The sequence below is a fragment of the Aethalodelphis obliquidens genome, unplaced genomic scaffold, assembly GCF_003676395.1.
Source record: "Aethalodelphis obliquidens isolate GAN/ISIS:26980383/991018 unplaced genomic scaffold, ASM367639v1 scaffold10, whole genome shotgun sequence".
Classification (NCBI taxonomy): domain Eukaryota; kingdom Metazoa; phylum Chordata; class Mammalia; order Artiodactyla; family Delphinidae; genus Aethalodelphis; species Aethalodelphis obliquidens.
This window is the reverse complement of record NW_020837954.1, coordinates 33,250,293-33,271,359: the sequence shown is the minus strand read 5'-3', so window position 1 is coordinate 33,271,359 and position 21,067 is coordinate 33,250,293. Positions and strand designations below refer to the sequence as shown.

At 36.6% G+C, this 21,067-nt stretch overlaps 1 protein-coding gene across 4 annotated transcripts; it reads right to left on the bottom strand.

The window, feature by feature from the left end:
• Positions 1-2,562: 2,562 nt before the first annotated feature.
• JKAMP (JNK1/MAPK8 associated membrane protein) lies at positions 2,563-21,023 on the bottom strand. Of its 4 annotated transcripts, none has more exons than XM_027111392.1 (7): positions 20,918-21,023; positions 18,843-18,934; positions 18,115-18,269; positions 12,424-12,630; positions 8,999-9,180; positions 5,453-5,529; positions 2,563-3,570 (listed from the first exon to the last, which is right to left on the bottom strand). In XM_027111392.1, the coding sequence occupies exons 1-7, from the start codon at positions 20,919-20,921 to the stop codon at positions 3,352-3,354; spliced, it is 936 nt and encodes a 311-aa protein (XP_026967193.1). In that variant the 5' UTR covers positions 20,922-21,023; the 3' UTR covers positions 2,563-3,351. The 4 variants fall into 4 exon arrangements, with proteins under 4 accessions (XP_026967193.1, XP_026967194.1, XP_026967195.1 ...); XM_027111393.1 differs by having other exon boundaries at positions 2,666-3,570; positions 18,843-18,916; positions 20,918-20,988; XM_027111394.1 differs by having other exon boundaries at positions 3,289-3,570; positions 18,843-18,966; positions 20,918-20,978.
• Positions 21,024-21,067: the final 44 nt, after the last annotated feature.

Here is a 21,067-nt window from a genome sequence, read left to right as displayed (position 1 = left end):
CACATGGGCTTTGGAGGAAGGTGGACCTGGGATCGAATCTCAGCTCTGCTTCTTACATGTTATTTAACTTCCACTCTTCAGTTGCCCTGGTTAAATATGAATGCTAACTAACAGGAATAATAAATAATGCCTCAGACACAAATTAGGCACTGAGATCCCTGAAATCTTCTGCCCTCCTGAGGAGATAATAGTCACCCTGGCTCCTTGAATCACTTGAACATCTCTGAGGCACCTCTCAGCTCTTGGATATTTCGCGTTGAAAGTATTCTGTCACTGATGGACTTCTAGAGAAGCCCTTGATCTCTTCCAGCTTAACAGCCCTCTCCTGCCCTCTTCTGGCCACAATGTGTCACTGTGGCCCTGCAGGTCCTGGTGCTTCTTCAGGGTCACTGCGCTATCTGTATTAGCATATTGAATACCTTTGAGCCCTGTACTAGAGCACATGCCCAGTTACTGAGTCGAACAAGACCAGTCCCTGAAACTGGTCATACACTGTGAGAAGCAAACGAAGAGATGATTAGAATATGGTGGATTCCTTCTAGTGAGTGGCTATGGAGGGTAAAGAGGCACCTCTCAATCTTTTGGGGCGTAGGGAATATACAGGGATGTCTTCCTGAAGGAGCAGCTGACGTAAGCTGGCCAGGAACAGTAATAGCGTGGCTGAGTGGAGATCTGCTGGGGGTACCAGTTGGCAAGAGTGGGGGATAGGCTTGGCCGAATGTGAAATGCCAGACTTCACCCTGAAAACTAAAATCGTTACTTTTTGCTTTAACGTTCTTTCTTGTAAATTAAAGGTAAATAAGTTAATTCTTGGTGTATACCTAAACCAAATAGTAATTGTGTACAGATTATTTGTAAAGAAGTATTAAAAATAATTTTGTTTTAAAATTCCAAAAATCCCTGAGTATTATACCATGTACTATAACTTAGGTTACAGATAAACACTTTGTGTGCTAATCAAATATTTTAACTTGATATGTGCTCTACAGAAGACTTTTTTAGGCCAAGAAATATTTTTAGAGAAAGATCAAAAAATTTGTGTAACTCTCTGTTAAAGTTATCTTTTTGTTATTGTGATGAAAAGGACTTGATATAATTTATTTTGATCATTTAATTCTGGAAAAGAACCTAATTATTGAAGCAGAATCAAAATTTCAGTAAGAAATACTTAAAAAAATCATTTGCTCAGAAATTTTCAAAAGATCTCTTCGAAAAATTAAGATCTGAACTAGGAAGAGAGTTTAGACCATGGTTTTCAAACATTAGAGTCACCTGGAGGAAGTTTTAAAAATCCCTCTGCTCAGCCAGACCAATTCACCCTGAATCTCCGGGGGTGAGACCCCGGCGTGTTTTTAGAACTCTCTCCAGCTGGCTCCATTGGGCAGCCAAGTCTTGAAAACTATTGGTTTGAGACAAATATATAACAATGTAATTGTTATTTTTATCAGTTGACCCAAATTAAGAAAATATTTTAACTTTTATATTACCTATCCAGTGCTAGTTAGCAAAGTAATTACTATACACTGTAGCAGCCAGAGTAGTAATACAGAACAAGGATCTAAGACAAAACAAAGCCGAGCTAGAAAAAGGGTTGTTTTTTGTGTATATTTAATGACCATTTTAACAAATTATTTAGTAACATTAGCAACCACAGTTGCTATGAATTGTTCTAGTCTTGTTCTTAAGGAAGCAAATTAAAAATGCAAATATGTATTATTTCCGAAATTCTTTGCATTTGAGGACTTGTAATCATATTACTTGCACAATTTCTCCTTTTGCATACGCACTTTTCTGCTAGAAGAGGACATTGGAGGGGAAAATAATTATTAAAATGACTCCAAATGTACTGCGACAAAAAGATAGTCCTGGTAATCAGATGCATGATCCCTCAGCACCATCCCCCACCCCACCCCCGCCCATTATACAATCGTCCAGTTGAGGATTCTTGGGGCAATTTAAAATTGTAACTACATAAACCTATATAAGATACATGTAGACTTTTTACATTTTATTTATTCCTACAGAAAATAAGAAGAAACAGAGTCCTATCAAAAGAATCCATCTCCCAGTGGTTGAATGTACTATGAAAAAAAATCAACAAAGAAAAACTAACAAAATAACTTAAAGGATACAACTGCTATGAATTTAAAAGGTACAAAACTACAGAAAAAGTGAGTGCATTTTCTTTTGTATTTTGCAACTGTCAACGGAAGTCTTAGAAGTTTGAGATTTAACAAACTCACGCAACCCTCGCCAAGGAGCAGAAAAAGGAAATAACCTTCTAAAAATACAAATGGATAAACATGGTCAGATTATTAAGTGCAAAAATCTTATTTTGCTCCCAATAATGAGTCTCCTGAAGACTTCAGAGCATAAAAATCACAGCACACGTATTACCAGCCAACCACAGGAAATCTTTATGTACTGTAGATATTCTGTATTTTGTTAAATCTAGGAAGCCACCAACTGAGATATCACAATGTGACAAAAATTGTGTCTCAGGATTCATAAAATATGGCACGTGCATATATCCTTCAAAAATGAGATATGGGGGAAGGAAGTATATTTATTCATTTGGGAAAGAGACACTAATCTTACTACTTAACATTTTGAATTATTTCCACAATTAGTGTGGCAAATACAATTAAATGCCAGATATTTGAGATTTTTTTGTAGTTAAGCATTTTATTATCATTTTTCTTTACAGGAACAGGAATAACCTGAAGATGTCTTCAACCAAACTACCTAAAACAAAAGACCTGTTATATAAATTATGCTCTATTTTTGTAATAGATCAAAATACTGTATTGGTGAAAATAAATAGATAACAAAAAACAACATACTTGATTTCCATGTTTGCTATCAGACCCCACAAGTACGTTTGACTTTATAATTCAGTATACTTGAAACACTGAAACACAACAGGCATGCACAATTATGCCAATGCTAAGGATTCCAGATTATACTTGTTACAGTTTTTCTTAATAAAAGCGGGAACAACACATTGCTAGGTACACAGAAACATGATTTTGCACAAAAGAATAGCTAAATTATTGCGAGAGGCAAGTGCTTCCTAATAGGTTTCTAGGGTAATATAACTGTGTGCTCTAAGTGTATGGTGTGTTATACTACATAATGGAGAATTATGGGATTTTGTATTTTCCATCAAACCACAAAATCTGTTAAGTCAAAAAAAGAAAACAAACAACAACCACCCCCCCCCCCCCCCCGTAACATGAGGTGTACTGACAATCATATTCCCATGTATGACAGAAGAGTACTAATACATTTTTTTCTTTCTTTACTTCCTTTTATTAAGAACACTTCTTAGGGTTTTTTGGCATTTTACATTCAGTGTCCATTGGCTCCTTCTGAGAGTATCCGTGAAGGTTCGGTAAATTTTGCGGTGAACAAGTAAAAAAGGGCTGGTGTGGGTACCAGTGCCAAAAGGGGTAAATCTTGCTCGAGTTTATCCACTCTGGAAATGGAGATTATTCCATAGGCATGAAGTAACCAGTGGCTGAAGAGAACAATGAGTCTTTTCTTTCTGACCAGAAGATCATAGCAGTTCTACATAATTTTATAAAAGAAAGAAAAGAGAAATACAGATTATTGGGCTGAATTGGCTAGATAATTTATTACATTTTACTTTAAAACATATTATTGTCACACAAAATCATAACCTCAGAATCACAGGGACCTAAGAAATCACCCAGTCTTGCTACTACACTTCACAGATGAGGAAACTGAGGCTTCCTACATTCAGCACTCAGCGGCAGCACCAAGATGGGAGCCCACGTCTCTAAGTTCTGGTCTACACCACCATTCGACCCTGGAAACACTACCGCTTCTTCTGAAAGACCTGAACTGGAAGGGGAACGCCACATTATGTGCCTTCTTCCTGCCCTGATCCACAGCAGCTGAGTCTACCAGTGCGAAGGAGGAGGTACATACACCCAACTTCCTTAACTCCAGCATTCCTAGAGTCTGCTGCCTTAACTCCCTTAGAAGGGAGCAGAAATGACATGTGACTACTCTGATTTCCCTTGTATCTTTAATACTGCTCTACAATATACAGAAATTGGAAGGAACAAATTATTATAAAAGTAATATCTAAATGTGCTAATGAACACACTAAAATGTAATTTGCAACTGGTTACTTAGCAACTATCCCTCATTAAATGGCTCATCAGCTCACCTAGAACTTGACTGTCTTTTCCTGACTTGAATCCCTATTTCTGATTCATGTATAGAGTGCTAATTGTAGCACATGAATGTTTTATATATGGGGGATTCCCAGCAGCAGAGAAACAAATATGATTCAAGCTAATCGAACTTTCCATAGTAACTATGGATAATAAACAAAAATTCAAAAACTTCATTTTATTCAAATATCCAATCATTTTCCCCCCATTTCCCTAGAGTTGATAAAAGTGCCAATACTAATTTGCTTATCTTTAATTATACTGCAAAGTTGATTAAAGATTACCAAGGAGAAATGGGAGTAGAATACAAACGGAAGCATCTGAAAAATCACCATAAAAATACTGTCTAGTTCCTCTACTGCTAGTCTACCTAAAAGTCACTATGATTTCTAGGTGGTTTGTTCCCCCTTCTCATTCTTTCACTAATGTAACAGAAACAGGAGTTTCAAGAGCAACCACTCCAAAATAGTTAACAACTTTCTCTGGGGTGAACTTTTTTATGTTAAGAATTATAAGAGAGCACATATCAACTGTAGTGGGCGGTTGAAAACAGTGCATAGGCACTAGATTAGCAAGCATAGAATGGAAGAGTACTAAGACATGTTACGCTTTTATTCCTTTAGAGTTTACTCTCTAAGAGTTCTAACAGTGGCCTTCCACTGAAATATTAAAAAGAGGCACAAAAAGGATATCTCAAGATAGGAACAGCATCGGAACTAATGTGAGTGTTAATAATATTTCCAAATCACCAAAGTATTACAGATATTAGAGGGCAAAAGTAGACATCCGTAATCAAGAAAATAAAATTAGGGACAAAACATAGACGGGTATGGAATGTACACTGTAATTATTGATGACTGTTAGTGTTCACTGCAAAAAAAAAAGCCTAGAATCAGTTCTATATAAAATAAAGCATTTTTATGTTTCCTTCAAAATAGTGTTAATAGGGTTCAACATTTCAATAATTATACATTTTCTATGTGGATAAATGATGTGAAATGAGTTTTTTTCTCTAACATGCTGGAGTTAAGCCTGACTATTTCACTAATTTCCCAAGCAAATATTGTCTAGTATACAACTTTTCATGAACTAATGAGCCAAAAGCCACTGAGTGGCATCGTTTAGCCAAGGATTACTAAAACAATCAGTTGTAACATATCATATCATATAGTGTGCACTATTCTCCTATTCAGTTATCAAATCTATAAAAAAAAAAAGTCTTTAACAAAGGAAAAAAGATGTCCTACCTCTATTTCGGAAGCCGACATGTACACAGCCAGAGTAACCAAAGATAATACTAATATAATGTATGGGAAGGCATAGTCTGAAAGACAAACATTGGTATTATGCTGAAAATTAAATTTTCTGAATAAACCATCAAAAAATTCAAACAGTATAATTCTTTCCACAGACAAAAACCTTCTCAACCAGTCTTGGGAGAGAGTGAAGCCCTAATGCTCTAAGGCAGGGGTCAGCAAACTTCTTCTGTAAAGGACCAGATAGTGAGTACTTTTGGCTTCGTGGGCCACGCAGTTTATGTCTCAGTCACCCAAGTCCGCAGTTGTAGTGGGAAAGCAGCCAGATCATACAGAAAATGGATGTGTCTGTGTTCCAGTAAAACTTACTTTATAAGTTTGTAAGTTATAATTTATTTATAAGTTATTCAGACAATAAAATTCAAATTTCATATAATTGTCACATGTCAAGAAATACTACTCTTCTTTTGATTTTTTTCCCCAACAGTTAAAAAATGTAAAACTATCATTGGCCCAGCTTTGAAGACCCCTGCCTGAAGGCTTCCACTGCTGTAAAGAATTAACTTCTCTCCTATGCATCTCGCATGATACTAGTTATGTATCAAACTTGGGAGAATTGGCAAAATAATTACTCAATTTTCTGTGTTTTGTGGTCCAGATGGGGAACTTCAGTTGAGAAAGGCTATATATAAGAGTAATTCAACTTTAATTAAAAGGTCATATACCAATAAACCTCAAAGGCTAAATGGATCATTCAGTGCTCTTAATGTCAAATTTCTAGACAGTTCTACTTCAAATACAGTACAGTAAAATAATACTTTAAGTGAAATTTTTTCTTAAAAATACCACCTCTTAAAATGTTCTAAATTTATAGCTCACTAAAACAAATGGACAAATTGAGAAAGATACCTTGAATTATTTTTATACAATTATTATTTTAAAACGATTAACTTCAGTTACTAAAACTATTAATCATTCTACAATACAATGCAGTGGAACCCATCTGGAACATTTTCAAATGTTAGTTAAGGATATGGCAGCCCGAGTCTCTGAATTATCTATGCAGGTCTGATTCCAATTACTAAATAACTGACAATGATTAGGTCCTAACCAGCCATTCAAAAGAATCCCAATTAACTTATAAATAGCTAAACAATGTTGCTAATGATAGTAAGAACTGGTAGAGAAAGAAATGGTAGTAAAAAGGAGAAAGAGGAAATTTCCAACAAGCCCCAAACTTGTGGATTTAGAGTGGTTCTTACTCTAGGGTCTAAAACAATGTAATATTTTGAGCAACTAGGTCTGGCTGGGGGTAGTGCCTGGAAATCTTCATTTTAGTTCTGCTGGTGGTTCAGAGGAAGATCACACTTAAAAACTGGCTTCAATAATACTTCCAAGCAGGTAAAAGTTTGTCACTGACATCTTCCTAATTACCCCAGTGTCTCTCTCCCTAGACCCTGGTATCTTGAGCTACCAGAAGCCTCTTGGTGCTCTACTTTGCTCAGACTTGCTATATTCCCTTGTCACGGACTAAATGTTTGTGACCCCGCTCCCCAAATTCTTATGTTGAAATCCTAACCCTCAATGTGATGCTGTTAGTAGGTGGAGGGGCCTTTGGGGTGGATTAGGTCATGAGGGTGGAGCCCTCATGAATGGGATTTGTGCCCTTATAAAAGAGACCTCAAAGACCTCTTCCCTCTTCTGCTATGTGAGGACACTGAAAGAAGACAGCCATCAATGAACCAAGAAATGAGTCCTCACCAAACTCCAAATCTGCTGGTGCCTTTTTTCAACACCATAAAATTATGAGTTGGTATGATACCCTCTGTGACTAATCTCAGCAGATTGCACAAGTTTATACTTAGTGCAAATAAACAATAACTCCTTGATCCTCCTATGAATGTGCTTTGAGTGGAGGCTTGTTAACAAAATGATCCAAAGACTTTCAGTGTGGGAAAAGGCATTTTCCATATGGGCAGCTACAACATAGGAAGTAACACTGTCTGGCAGTCTCCTTAGGTTAACTTTCCAAACCTTTCCCTGCTTTCCACAGCTTTTCCATTTTCCCCATTTCATAACCAAGAGGTTCTATACAATAGCACCAGTGGCAGTCTAGGACACAGGGATTTGAGGGCTGGCAATTCTTAAATCTTTAAGCCTAGTCAGCTCTCCCAAGCTTGTCTAGGATAAATGACTACCTGTGCTCTTTTGAATATTCCATGAATACCTAAAACTGAATTCACTTCTCACCACCCTATTTGCTTATTCTAACATTCATTATTCATACATTCACTAGTTACTAAGTCAGAAAGCTCCTTTATCGTATTCTCCTCCCATTTCCTCAACCCCTATATTTAATTAGTTACCTAGCTTAGTTAATTCTGTCTTTGAAATAGTTCTTCTTTCCTAATGTTCCTCTGCTTTAGGTCAGACAGTCAGGCCTGGCCTATGGCTGTCATCTCTTAACTGATCCCCCAGGTTCTCTTCCCTGCCAATCCATCTTCCACACTGCTACCAAGTTATCTTTCTAAAATGCAAATCTAGTTATGTCACTCTTCCTCCTGAAATCCTTTTAAGAGCAGGTCTCTAGTCCCTAGAGCAAGAATAGCAACCTCAAATGCCTACAGAGGTCATCCAGGAGAATGACTGAAGTGGGCCAAATCTAAGAAAATAGGAAATGGTAGGAGCTAGGAAAAACTACAGATTTTCAAATGCTATGCAGGCCAAAAGAAACAATACATCTGTAAAACCAGAATATGAGGGATAACAGACCCCTGACTAGTCTCCAATTTCTTCTTCCCGTGGCCTTATCCTCAGCTCCACCCTCCTAACTTTGAATCAAATTCATTACTAAGCTACATTACTTGCACAGTGATGCCATCTTGCCCAGTTCCTTCAGGCCAGAAGCTTGCCCTCTGCACCCAGGCAGGCTCCATATAAAGATGGTATCCAACATCCTTGCAATGTTCAATGTCACACGTTCAAAAAGTCCCTCACTATGTTCTCTCAGCTACTTATAGCTTTCCTAGTACTATATGAGCTCTTTAACACCAACTTTCTCTCATTCTTCTTTCGAGTCACAGATCAGTCTAAATGGTTGCTGAATAAATGAGTGGATATATTAAAAAAATATATTGAGGATTTTTTACTATATCTAAGTCTTTCATAAAGGAATTTAGAAAACTAAGACTTAATGGTAAACAGTATATATTATCACGAGTAATTTCCATCTATTATATGTAAAAACCATCTATTATATCAAGAATAATTTCCATCTATTATATGTTTTTTAATTTATACTCAGGTTTTAAAAATCTTCCTATTGACGTGAGCTTCAAATACAAAGTATTCTCTAAACAGAAATCAGTTTTGATAAAGAATGATGATATGTTTTAGCAAAAATATATACTATGGTTTATTTTCAAGAATAAAAAACAGAAACCAAACTACAGAAAAAGGTCCAAAATTATACTCAGAGAAAATATTGTTTATCACATATAGTAAATATATTTCATTGACTTTACCCAACAAACTTACATAAAAGGCCTCCACCAACTGCCTGAAGCACGGTTAAAATTGGGAAGAAGTAAAGTGCAGCGTAAATACTTTTAAATCGATCAGATTTCCCTAACCCACAGGCAATCTTCTTTACCAGAAGAGGTCGGAGCAGCATCATTAATACCAAGCAGAATGCATAATAGATAAATACAATGGTGTATCTGGAAAATAAAATAAAAAATTATAACATCAAAAATATGTTTTAAAATGTATTTTTATCATTGATCATTTTAAAATCAAAGATCCTGAAAAAGGTTTAAAAAGTCTATCCATCGAATATTCAGACTGGTGGAGGGTTCACCAAAAAGACTCTCATAATACCACTGCAAAGTGTATGCTGAGTCATTTCCGGTAGACAGTTTGGAAATGTGTATCAAAAATCCTAAGATGTTTATATCCTTTAATTCAAAAATTTTACTTGTAGAAATTTATCAAAGGGAAACAATCAGGTATACACAAAAACCTGATGAACAAGCATTTTTATTGAATCACACAATAAAGAAAACTCAGGAAGAAAATAAATATTCAACAATAGGAAGTTGGTTAAATTTTAGAGTACATTTATGCTGGAATACCATGCAGACATTAAAAATCCAGTTATGAAAGAAATGTTAACAACAAAAGCAACTGTGCCTCATACATTAAGTGACAAGAACAGGCTACAAAACGGCATGTGCATAGAATAACCTTAATATTCTTTAAAAAAGAATAAAAAAAATAAAAAGTGCAGCTGGAAAGACATTTTCAGCAGTGATCATCTTAAGAAATGGAATTACGGATTATTTTATTTGGGGTATGCCTTTTCTGTTTTCCAAATATCCTATAATGTAATTTTTACAACCAGAAAAAAAGTTGCAAAAAGATCTCTGTATCAGCAGACTATAGTTTCTAGCTCCTTATTTTGAATATTTATATTTCTATGCACATAGTTTTAACTTCCTTTCCATGAGGATTTTCAAATTATTTTTTTTACTATCTTATACGCAAACCCTCTCCCTTGCAGGGGGGAGTCAAGGGAAGCACAGGAGTTGTTTCGAATAACTGACCACATGCCTCTTCTCCACACAGCTTAATGATACCGGGTCGCTGTGCTCTCATGATGCTTTTAGGTCCAGCCCTGTACCATACTGCATTATTTCAAGCCTCACTTCTTGGATGATGAGTTTTGTCTTCTTAGGCTACCTCTTACCAATATCAAAACAAAATTAAATCTGTCTATTCCTTCAGCTTGTAGTTCCTTAAGAGCTCCAAAAAGACTATTATTTTAATCAGAAGGAAACCATCATGTGCTACCTGTCCTAAAGAACTAGGAAACTAGCCTTTGGAAGCAGATACCTGTTTCCTGCCCCTGCTCTCCACCAGAAGACCTCATCCTCTACCTCCCCCCCCACATCCATGCCCCTCATATGCACATAGGATAAATCTGACAAGCTAAAGCTAAGTTTTGTTACAACAGTAATTACTGCTCATTGTCAATAACTCAAAGTTTTAGTAAACATTACCTTTTGCAGTAAGTTTCTAATGATAGAAGCTTGCATATTTTTCCATATCTTATCTAATTAATTTTCCCTCAAAACTATAATTATCAGTAAAAGCATTCTGATATTTTTCAATTTGTAAGGAATTTATATATACCAATGGAGAAGATATCCTCCACTAGTCAATGTAATAGTGTTCCAAAGGTTTCTGTTAATATTGCGCCACTACATTTTGTTGACTTACAAAAAAAAAAATTCATTATGACTTTGGTAGTCCTACAGCTTTCAGAAATGTTTAGCCCCAGTCTAGCCATATATGTAAGTTTAAATGGTTATGTAAAGTAACATGTATGAATTCAAATGCTAGTATTATAAAATCTTCTCATACTTTTAATAAAACATTGTTTTGTATAATTAGTAAAACAAGGCAGACAGTCCATTCCACAGTGACTATTGGTAAAGCTGCTAAGAAAAAAAAAATACCTACTTAATTCAAAGATGGTGAACAGATGGAAAATGTCCTAATCAATGAAGTTGTGTGATGAGTCTGACTGAGTGCTGTGACAAGGCTCTGAGGCTACACCCAACTCAGCAGGACAAGTGCTGTAATAAATTAGAAGTGGCTGTTATGACTGCAGAATGAGGGCTGCGAGTACCTATTTGCCATCTCTGTTCTCATATTTTTTGACTCTCCTACTACAGGATTTACAGATATTATACAAAACACTATAGATGTGAATAGCAGTAAATCAGTCTGATTTTTGTTTTAAATAAGATGTTTTAAATACATCTTATTTAAATATAATATCTGATTCAGTAATTAACTTCTCTGTATAGGACCAGGTTAAGTTCTGCAAGTCCCCAGGACAACATGTGACAAGAGAATAATCAAAGCTGAGGGTTATAGCTCTATGAAATCAACAAATAAGATAGTATCAGTCTTTTAGATACAATTTATATATATAAATATGTCTGGTTGTCTCTGTATATATATAAATAATTTGCAGGACTTAAAAGGTAGGCAGGTGGAAAAGATTTTTATAGCTCTATATCTGGATCTCGTTTTTTGTTTTGTTGTTGCTTTTTTTTTCTACTTTTTTTTTGGATCTCTTTTTTTGCAAAGTATCTTTTTACATACGTGCATGTTTGTTTTTGACACTTAGTACTATTAAGAATTGCACAAAAAGTACTATTTTGTTGAGCATATTACATAATGGTAACTTGCTACAACTATGAGAATACAAATACCAGACTCTTCTATTATACATTTACTGAGAAAAACACATCAGAATGAACACTAATTCACAGAAATTCTAAAAATGTAGGCCAGGGTAATATTATACAGAATCTTATGAATTTGATATTTAAAAAAAAAAAAAAAAAGAAAGACAGAACATGACGCCAAACACTCTAATAATAATGCCAGCTACTTATAAGTGCTTCCTGTATGTAAGGCATTTATTTAAGTCACCTTATAAGGTAACATTATTCCCATTTTTACCAACAGGAAAGCCGAGGTTAAGAGGCTCTTAACATGTTCAAGTTAACAGCTGACAGACCTGGGATTCAAACTCAAGCCTGTTTTTAGCTCCAAAGCCTATACTACTTCTTGTATGTCAGATATTGCTTCTCTGTTGTATAAGAAAAAGGTTTTCCTTATAATTCCCTTTTTAAGAAACAGATATAGCTTATTTTAGAAGTGCTCATACTTCAACATCAACACAAAAATACTTTCACTTCTATTATACTAAGATGTATTTCTATTTCCTCTTCTCAGACTATGTATCACGTAAAAGAAGAAAATCATTTCTGTATATATCCCCCAGTGCCTAGGAGCCATTTCGCAAGGCTCAATCTGCTTAAATGAATGAAATCTATAATCATCATTTAAAAAAAAAAAGATCTTACATCTAAATAAATACTTACAGTGGGTAGACAGCTTCATGAGTACAGTGCACTGTGGTAACATAATCTGGACTTGGATTGTAAAGCATGGTGTACCAATCAGAAAGCATCAATACTCGACATGAATGGATATAAAGCACACCGACTGGATCGCTCACAAGTAAGGTGATGATAGCTGCCATAGTGCATTCAAATAATGCAGTGATGTGTTGGAAAAGGGCACTGGAACTAGTAAAACAAAGGAAGCACAATCACCAGAAAATTCTCAGCATGTTACGTGGCTTTTAATAAAACCTGTATATGCTTCAAAATATGTATTCTAAAAAGAAGTTTTAACTGATAAATCCTGAAACAAAAAAATCTTCTAAATAGGTAAGTAAAGCCAAGCACATATGAAAACTACTTGAGAAGGATTTAACCTTTACTAAAGGTTTACTAAAGGTTTACTAAAAAGGGATAAATACTCATCCCAGGTAACACTGTGCCAATATTGTCTAAATGTGTAGAAGAGCAGAAATTAGATCTACCTTTATCTTCAGTAACTCGCCAAATTATTAAAAATGTCTTAAAGTTATCTACGCATCATTTTAAATTATCTTAAACATTAAAAGTACATAAAAGATTATATGTAATACATATTAGTTATAAAATATAATAAACATCGTAAGCTCACCACCTAACCCAACAACTAAAACATTAACAATTTATATCTACCTGTTCCTCCCCATTCCATATTCCTGTCTCTCCCCTAGAAATAACCATTATACTAAATGTTCTTTATCAGTTTTTCTAAACAGTTTTTATTCCAACTGTATTTATACTTCAAAACCACTATTTAGTTTTGCTTATTTTTCAACATGATAAAGTGAGGTAAGCTTTCGGAGATTTTTCTTTCCACTCAAAATTACATTTCCAAGATTCATTCATGGTTTTGCTTATATCTGAAGTTCAGTCATTTTCATTGCTGTATAATAATCCATTGTGTGATCTTTCCATTATTTATCCATTCTGCTTTGTTAGTAAAACGTGTTGCAAATGTCTTCCTCTCAGTTTGCGGGTTGAATTTTCATTTTCTTTGTGATGTCTTTTTATGAATAGATGTTCTAAATTTTAATATAGTTGCCTTTATCAATTTTTAAATTTCTGGTTAGCAGATTCTCACTCTAAGAAAAATATTATCCTACATTTTCTTCTAAAAGTTTTAAGGTTTTGCTTTTCATGTTTCAATCTTTAACTCAGAAGAGATTTCTGTGTCTAAGTTAGTATATAACTTTAGCTTTTCCCATTTGGATATCCAATTGTCCCAGCAGCAGCATTTTCTTGAATAGTTACTGTTCTTCCCACTAAGCTGCCATGCCACTTCTGCCATATCAAGTCTCCTATATAACCGGCCTGTTTCTAGGTTCTCTATTTTGTTCCTGGGGTCCATTTATCTATCCCTGAGACAACAGAATATGACAATAATTCTTGATATTACATACATTCTTTTACTTTTTCAGTGGTCTTGGTCATTCTTGGGCCTTTGAACTTCCATATAAATTAGAGAATTAGCTTGTCAAGTTCCACAGTATAAATCCAATGTAGCTTAGCTACCTTGGTCTTGGCTACCTCACAGTACTGTGATTCTGTAAATGAAATATAGGGAGGTAATTGATTTTATATACTTAGCTTACAGCCAGCCTCCTCACTAAACTCTCATTATTTATGATTGCTTCTCTATAGATGCTTTTGAGTTTTCTATTTGCACAATGTTTCAGTTACCTATCACTTGCACAGCAAACTACCCTAAAACTCAATGGCCTGAAACAACCACCAGTGATTATTTCTCACTGTTCTGTGGTTTGACTGGGCTCATCTGAAAGAATGAAAAACAAATTCACAGAATTGCTTCCTAGGAAGCAAAACACATCCCAAGCAGAATAAATAAAAAGAAATTCACATTATAATTAAGCTGCAGAATACCAAAGATAAAAGAGCAGCTGGTCAGCAGCCCCCATGTGCTCGCAACTGACAGCCAGCACCTACTCCAGCATATGATTTACTCATTTTGAACACCACAGCCCAGTCCAGCCTCTAGATGGGTGCATCCCAACTCAACATCACGTGGAACAGAAAGGACTACCCAGTTGCTATCGGCAGTTAACCTCTGGCCACCCTCCCAACGCTACTGCCTGGTTTGTCACTCTGGCCCCAGCTCAGGGTGGGTTTGCTTGTTTTCTGAAAAAGAAGAGTTCTCGGAGATCCCCCCTTATTCCTGTGAGACCAGCAATGTCTTAAACAGTATGTCTCTTCCAGACTTTAGTTATTTCATGCAGGAGGGTGACCTGGAGCTCCTAATTAGCCCATGGTGTTGGAAGCAGAACTCCTGTGCCATTTTACACAGATGAAGACACAAAATATGTAAGTAAACGTGTACACTTTCATATTACATAATCCAATCTTTTGCTTCCCTACAGAATTCATATTTTTAGAGGCCAAATCCCAACCTCATTATTTCTTGCCATGACTTTGGCAACCTTCTTACTGGCTTCCTCTTCTCATCATGCTCCCTTTCAATCCATCTGCAGTCAACTACATAATCTTTACAAAATGGAATCTGCTTTGAAAACTCCCCTTATTAAACTACCTCAGTGGATCCCATCTGCCTTTCAGGAAAAATACTTCCTACCAGCCTTACCTCCCACACCTCCTGCCCTTACGAAATTACTTTGTTTCCTCACTGCTCCATTCATCCCAGCATGCTTCATGCTCCACCTGAAAACATGTCACCTATCTGGCAAATGGTGTATCCTTCAAGATCAGCTCTGGGGTTGTCCCCAGGTCTTAGGAGTATTTCCTAAGACTCCCCCAGCCCCAAACCTCTTTATATCTTGGTCTCATTTAGTCCCTATTTCTCATAGCACCCTCAGCTCTCATTTCTTGGTTATGCTGTGCTCTTTCTTGGCTCTAGACTTTTGCACATCTTTTTCCTACTGTCTGACTCTTTCTTCAATTCCTCTCTCAAAAACTATTCATTTTTCAAAGTTCAACTTAAAGTCAGTTTCTTCTCCTGTGACACCACCCTATTTTGAGAGGACAGAATTGACTGCTTCCTTCTTTAAGCTAGCCTTAAACCTCTGTACACACCTCTCCTATAGACCCTCACATACACTGTGATGGTCTGTCTACCTCATCCGCTGGACTGTGAGCACCCACATCTTCATCATCTCTGAATCCCACAACCTAGCACAGCACCTGGCACATTGCAAACATCCCTAAAGACTGTTGCATGAATACATCTGGAAAGCTATAAATTACATAAAAACAAATTACAGAAGAAGCACAGCTTCTGGCTTCATTATATAAAAAAACATGCAATTTCTGCCTATCTCTGCCCTGGCCTCAAAAGAAAAACAAATTTAATACTAAACTTTGGGGAAAGCAAGCAGGCCAGAAAGGGAAGTTTTGATTAGTGTCTAGCCCATGCATTCTCAATGGGCACTAGCACTCCCAAGGGGACAAGAATGGATCCTTGGGTATAAAATAATATTACACTTTTTATATATAAAGCACATGTATACATACACTATATAAACCAATAAACAATATATCTGCGATATTAAAATTTTATGGGGTAGGTGGAATTGAGGGAAGAAAGGTATCTAAAAAGCTTCTTTAAGGAGGAAAGAATGAAAAAAATGTCGAGAAACATGAGTCTAGCCTCAGTCAGCTAGGCCACTGCTTCCTTGATTTTAAGTGCAATGTCTCAGGAAAATGCAAGAGATAGTCCTTGTCTTCCTTGCTACCAATTTCCTAGGCAAAGCATGGATATGCAACCTCCTTTTTAAACCCACCTCCTTTCCTGCCTAAGCACTGATCACACCTCTGCTTTACCCCCAAACCAAGGCTCTACCCTCTGCTCTAAAATTCTCTCTCAAAACATATCTGATGTTTTAGTTCAAATGCATTTGGTGAGGTACATCCATTAAACCCACCTCTTCTCCACTCTGGGCTGAGAAGTTCCAAATGAGCAATTATTCTATTTTAGCTCTGTTAATCACATCTCTTTTCTAGCCCTCATCTCTCATCATTCTATTAACAGAAATTAAAAGCAGGATGAAAGCTGCTTTAAAAAAATTTTTTAATAGAGTCTTCTGAAAAAGTAATGAATGCTCTTCCAACGTAAATAATCACTGTGGACTTATTAGGTAGATCCAGAAAAGTACTGATTCTACTTCCACCTGACCTTCTCTTCACTTCCGTTCCTACCACTGGCCATCACTATTTCTTGGACAACAGCTTTCTAATATGTCTCACCACTAATCTGCCCTCCACAGAAGTTATCTTCCTAAAACATACATCCAAGATGCTGTTTCTCTAAACCAAAACCTTCACCAATACATCATTCACTTGGCAAATACTAAGTGAGTATCTACCGTGTGCCAGCGGCTGTGCTGGTCTCTGGAGATTTCATAGACAACAACAGCGATGGCCACTGCCCTCATGGAGCCTATGGTCAGGGGTGGGAAATAACATTAAATGAGGAGACAAACATAACTACAAATTGTGTTGACTGCTAAATACAAAGCAAAAACAACAAAAAAATGAGAGTGCTATTAAAAAAGAAAAATAACGGGGACAAGCCTACATTAGATTGGGTCAGGGGAGGCCTCTCCGAGTAGGTGTAATTTAACCTGAGATCTGAAGGAAGAAAAGGCAGGTAGGTAAAAAGTTGCAGGGAGAAGAGAGTATTTCAGGTAGAGAGGAGTTTGGGGAAAGGGACAGGACTTAAAGCAGGAAAGATGCTGAAATGTCAGAGGAACCAACAGCCAGGATGGCTGAAATGTACTACAGTAGAATATGGTTCCTCATTCCCAGGGGGATGAGGTTCACAACATCACCAAGAACTTTCACATTCTGGCCTCAACCCCCTTTCCCACCTTCCTTTTTATTACCTTTCTCTCATATGCAATCCACACTTTGAACACCCAACTACTTCCATTCCCACTCACAAGAGATCACGTTTCATACCTCCCTGCCAGTGTTCACGCTGTTGCTTCTGCCTAAAATGTTCCTTTTTTGAAGTGTTTCGGGTGCCACCAGGCACAATTTATCTCTTCCATTCTTAGTGATTCCAGAGCATTTTGTTTATAAAGCTTTTATATACTTTTTGTTATATACTTTTAAGACTGATTTGTATTATAATTAGTTATGTATACATTTGTCTTCTCTACAAGAGTATGACTATAAACCACATCAGTTATTTTTGTATCTCCTTCCCTGATCTTTTCAACATAAAACACAATGCTCAGTAAATTTTTTGGATTTGTTTTAGTATGAGTTTTCATAATTAGGTTGCAGCTATAACATTTTAACTACATTATACTAGATTACTAGTATTAAGTTGCAAAGTATTTGTTTTAGAACAATAAACAGTTTGTAATCATAGCCAAGTCTTTGTAGAAAACCAATGAAATTAAGAAATAAAAATATAACTAAAATACTCCCTCAGCATCACTCAGAGTAAAACAGACAAAGGATATTTCCCTTAATATTTACTGAGGCATGCCCTAGCATTAAGTTTCCTTGCCACAGTCAAAAGTAATCAGAAGATAAAGGAAAAACAGGTTTGCCACTTTTACAAAAACAGAAGTATAATTACTTGATAAGGTCTTCTAAATGATAGCTATTCCAACATCAGTCCACCCAGTTACATTCATAGAAAGTGCTAACCTCTTTTTCCCTGAGTACCATTCAATGAAGAACCAATGTAAAACCAGAGGAAGCATAGCCATAAATCCAAGATAGAGCCAATCATAAAGTTCTGGAGACTCTGTGCAAGGCTGACAATACTTCTGTGCATTTGTTCTCTGTCCTCTTGGACACACCTATGATATATAAGAACAGTATTTTATGTAGAGGTATTATCCTAGAACGTTAACACCTCCAAAAAATCATTCACTAAGACATCACATTTCAGTTTAAACATCTGTTTACATGTGCATCTTTTAAAAATAAAAGAGAAAGCATAAGTAAAATAAAAAGCAATCTACATTGCATTTGCTATACCTGTATAAGGTTATTAAAGGACTCTTTATTAAGTTACTAAAATAGTTGACTAATATTACATGAAAAACCTAGTTATTAACACCATATAAAAACTGCAGAGAAATGCTCTGGAGTTGTAATGCTAAATTATTGTCCAAATCACTTTTCTATATTAATAAAAAGTAATTAGAAATTATTATAAAACTATCAAATTAGAAAACTTAGTAACTGTGACCGTCAAGATGTATTATAGATATATAATCAATATGACAACACAAATAAGGATTTTATTAATGCCTCCATATTCTTTTACAAGTTGAATACATCGAAGAAAAAAGTTATTCTACATGTGACAAGATTTCAGAAGCAAAAAGATTTTACAAATGAAATAACATACAAATGTTAAGACTTACCCCACATTCTCCATATATTTCAGTCGAGCCATTTTTAAATAACAGGGTCTTCCCACAATACAGTCCAAGGCATGCTGGTTGAATATCGACAGCTTTTTAAAAACAAATGCCAGTATAGTAACATCTTTTGTGATTATAAAAAATAAGGTAATAAGAGCTGAAACATTTGGCAGAAATATCTCAACACACTTTCAATTAAAAAATATGTATTAGACAAAAGTCTTGATGCATTTATTTAAAGGTTTCCTTTTACACTGTGACACTATTGAAGGTTACATGGAACCTTATTGCTAATACTGTTCCTTAAGATTAAGGTCCTCAACCAGCAGAGCGGACTTCATGCCCACAACTCAAAGCCTAACCTGGTACGTCTCCAGTGGCTCCAACCAGCCATTCCCCTTGATTAGATGGCCTAGCCTTTTGAATTTCCTTTTTTTTTTTTTTTTTTTTTTTAACTAGAGGACTAAGAGAGGATGGATACTTTTTATTTTGCCCAGTCAGGACATTAAGTGCAAGCATACACACGAAATCTATTATCACCTTCCTTCATGACAAAACACCCTTTAATACCAGAAAAGCAGAAAGGACATAAGTTCAGAATAAAGGGAAGGCCTTTAAAGTAAATACATTCACCTTACAAGAAGCTTGTAAATTATCCTAACTTTGGTCATTTTTGTAGAGGACAAGTGAAGATTTCATCAAGGCTGTCACTGGGCCTCTGACCAATACTTAGGAACCACTGCATTAGAATCAACCCTCTGATCTCAAGGCTTGGACAACATAAAAAGCAGCTCTTTTTAACCAAAAAACTCAGGGCCTACAGATTGTCTTTGACCTCACCTACAGGGAGAAACTATCGAAGGAGTTTGTTTCATCAGTGACATCTGATTCCCTTCCATCATTGACTCATTCCTTCAGTAAACATGCATTAAGTGTCTGATTCCACTGGTGAAGGGCCCCTAAAGATTCACGGAGGAACATGACAGAGTCCCTACCCGCAAAGAACCTACAGCCTCGTGTGGAATAAATCCAAAACAACTGTGGCCAAATGTGAATTAACTTGGGAAATTATGCATTCTATGGGTATTCTTGAACAATCATTTCCCAAATTCTTCATGAATTCACAATCTAGAGACTGCCTGATCCACCATACTCTTTCTTCTTTCAAATTCAAGTAGACTTTTTTCTTTCTCCTTGTGCTTAAGAGAAAAATAGAAATGGCGCTGACTAAAATGTCTCAAGTTTAATATTTTCACTTTTATCAAATTTCTGACTTTTTAAAAAACCCATGGCCTTCTTTACCTTACTTGACACTTATTTTTAAACCAGTTGTAATCACAATGTTCTAAACTAATAGACGGAAACGAGTTGTTTCAGATTTTTTGAGCAGGCAGAAGGTAAAGAACTGGAAACCTTCTATACCGGTTTGGCATCTAGCAGATGCATAATAAATACATTTGAGTGTAAATATTCTAAAATTTCTCAAAATCCAAGGCCTGAAAACCGGTATGATAAACTGAACGCAACAGCTTACCGTCGACCAAAAAAACCCTAGCTCCCACTGCACGCTCACTTTCCCCTTTGATTTCCTTTAGTAAAGGAGGTCTAGATTTTTTGTTTTGCAACCGTCATGCCCCTTTGTGAAAGGCCCCCCAAACTTAACGTTTGATGCTGAAGCAGGACTCAACCGTTAAGCAGCAATTAGCTTCTGCTTCCTTTCCTGTTTTCCTGCACTTACGCCCGCGCTTTAAATTGTCAAGTCAACTCTCAGGAATGTTAAACAAAGGGACCGAAACAAAGGGACTGAGGTGACATTTTGAACAAACAACAAAGGCCTGGCCTCTTCCCCCAGTACGCAGCCGGCGTCCCCTCTGCAGTCGGTCTCCTCGCTGCAGCCTGTCTGGAGCAGAGACTACCCCTATCCCACCTCGGCCCGGCCAAGAGTTGCTGGGAGGAAGGGACAAGGATTCGCCGCTATCCGGAGGCCACCCGCTGTGGCCGAGCCCAGAGCTGGGAGCGTAGGGAAGAAGCAGAGACTAGGATAAATGCTTCCCGGGACCTCGGCAATCACTCACCCATCGGCAGCTTGTAGGTTTCCTTGGAGAGTTTCGTGGATCAGCCGACCCCGCCGCAGCGCCCGGACATCCGGGCCAAAGCCGCCTCGACGGCTCCGCCTCCTGGTAACCCGGGCGACCGCTCCGAAGCCCCGCCCCGCCTCGGGCTTC

Excerpts from the sequence above, each read along its gene's own strand:
- JKAMP (XM_027111392.1), bottom strand. Across the intron at positions 5,530-8,998 it reads AGTTGGTGGAGGCCTTTTAT|ACTATGCCTTCCCATACATT; the intron begins GTAAGTTTGTTG and ends TTTGTCTTTCAG. Across the intron at positions 3,571-5,452 it reads TGTCGGCTTCCGAAATAGAG|AACTGCTATGATCTTCTGGT; the intron begins GTAGGACATCTT and ends AAAATTATGTAG.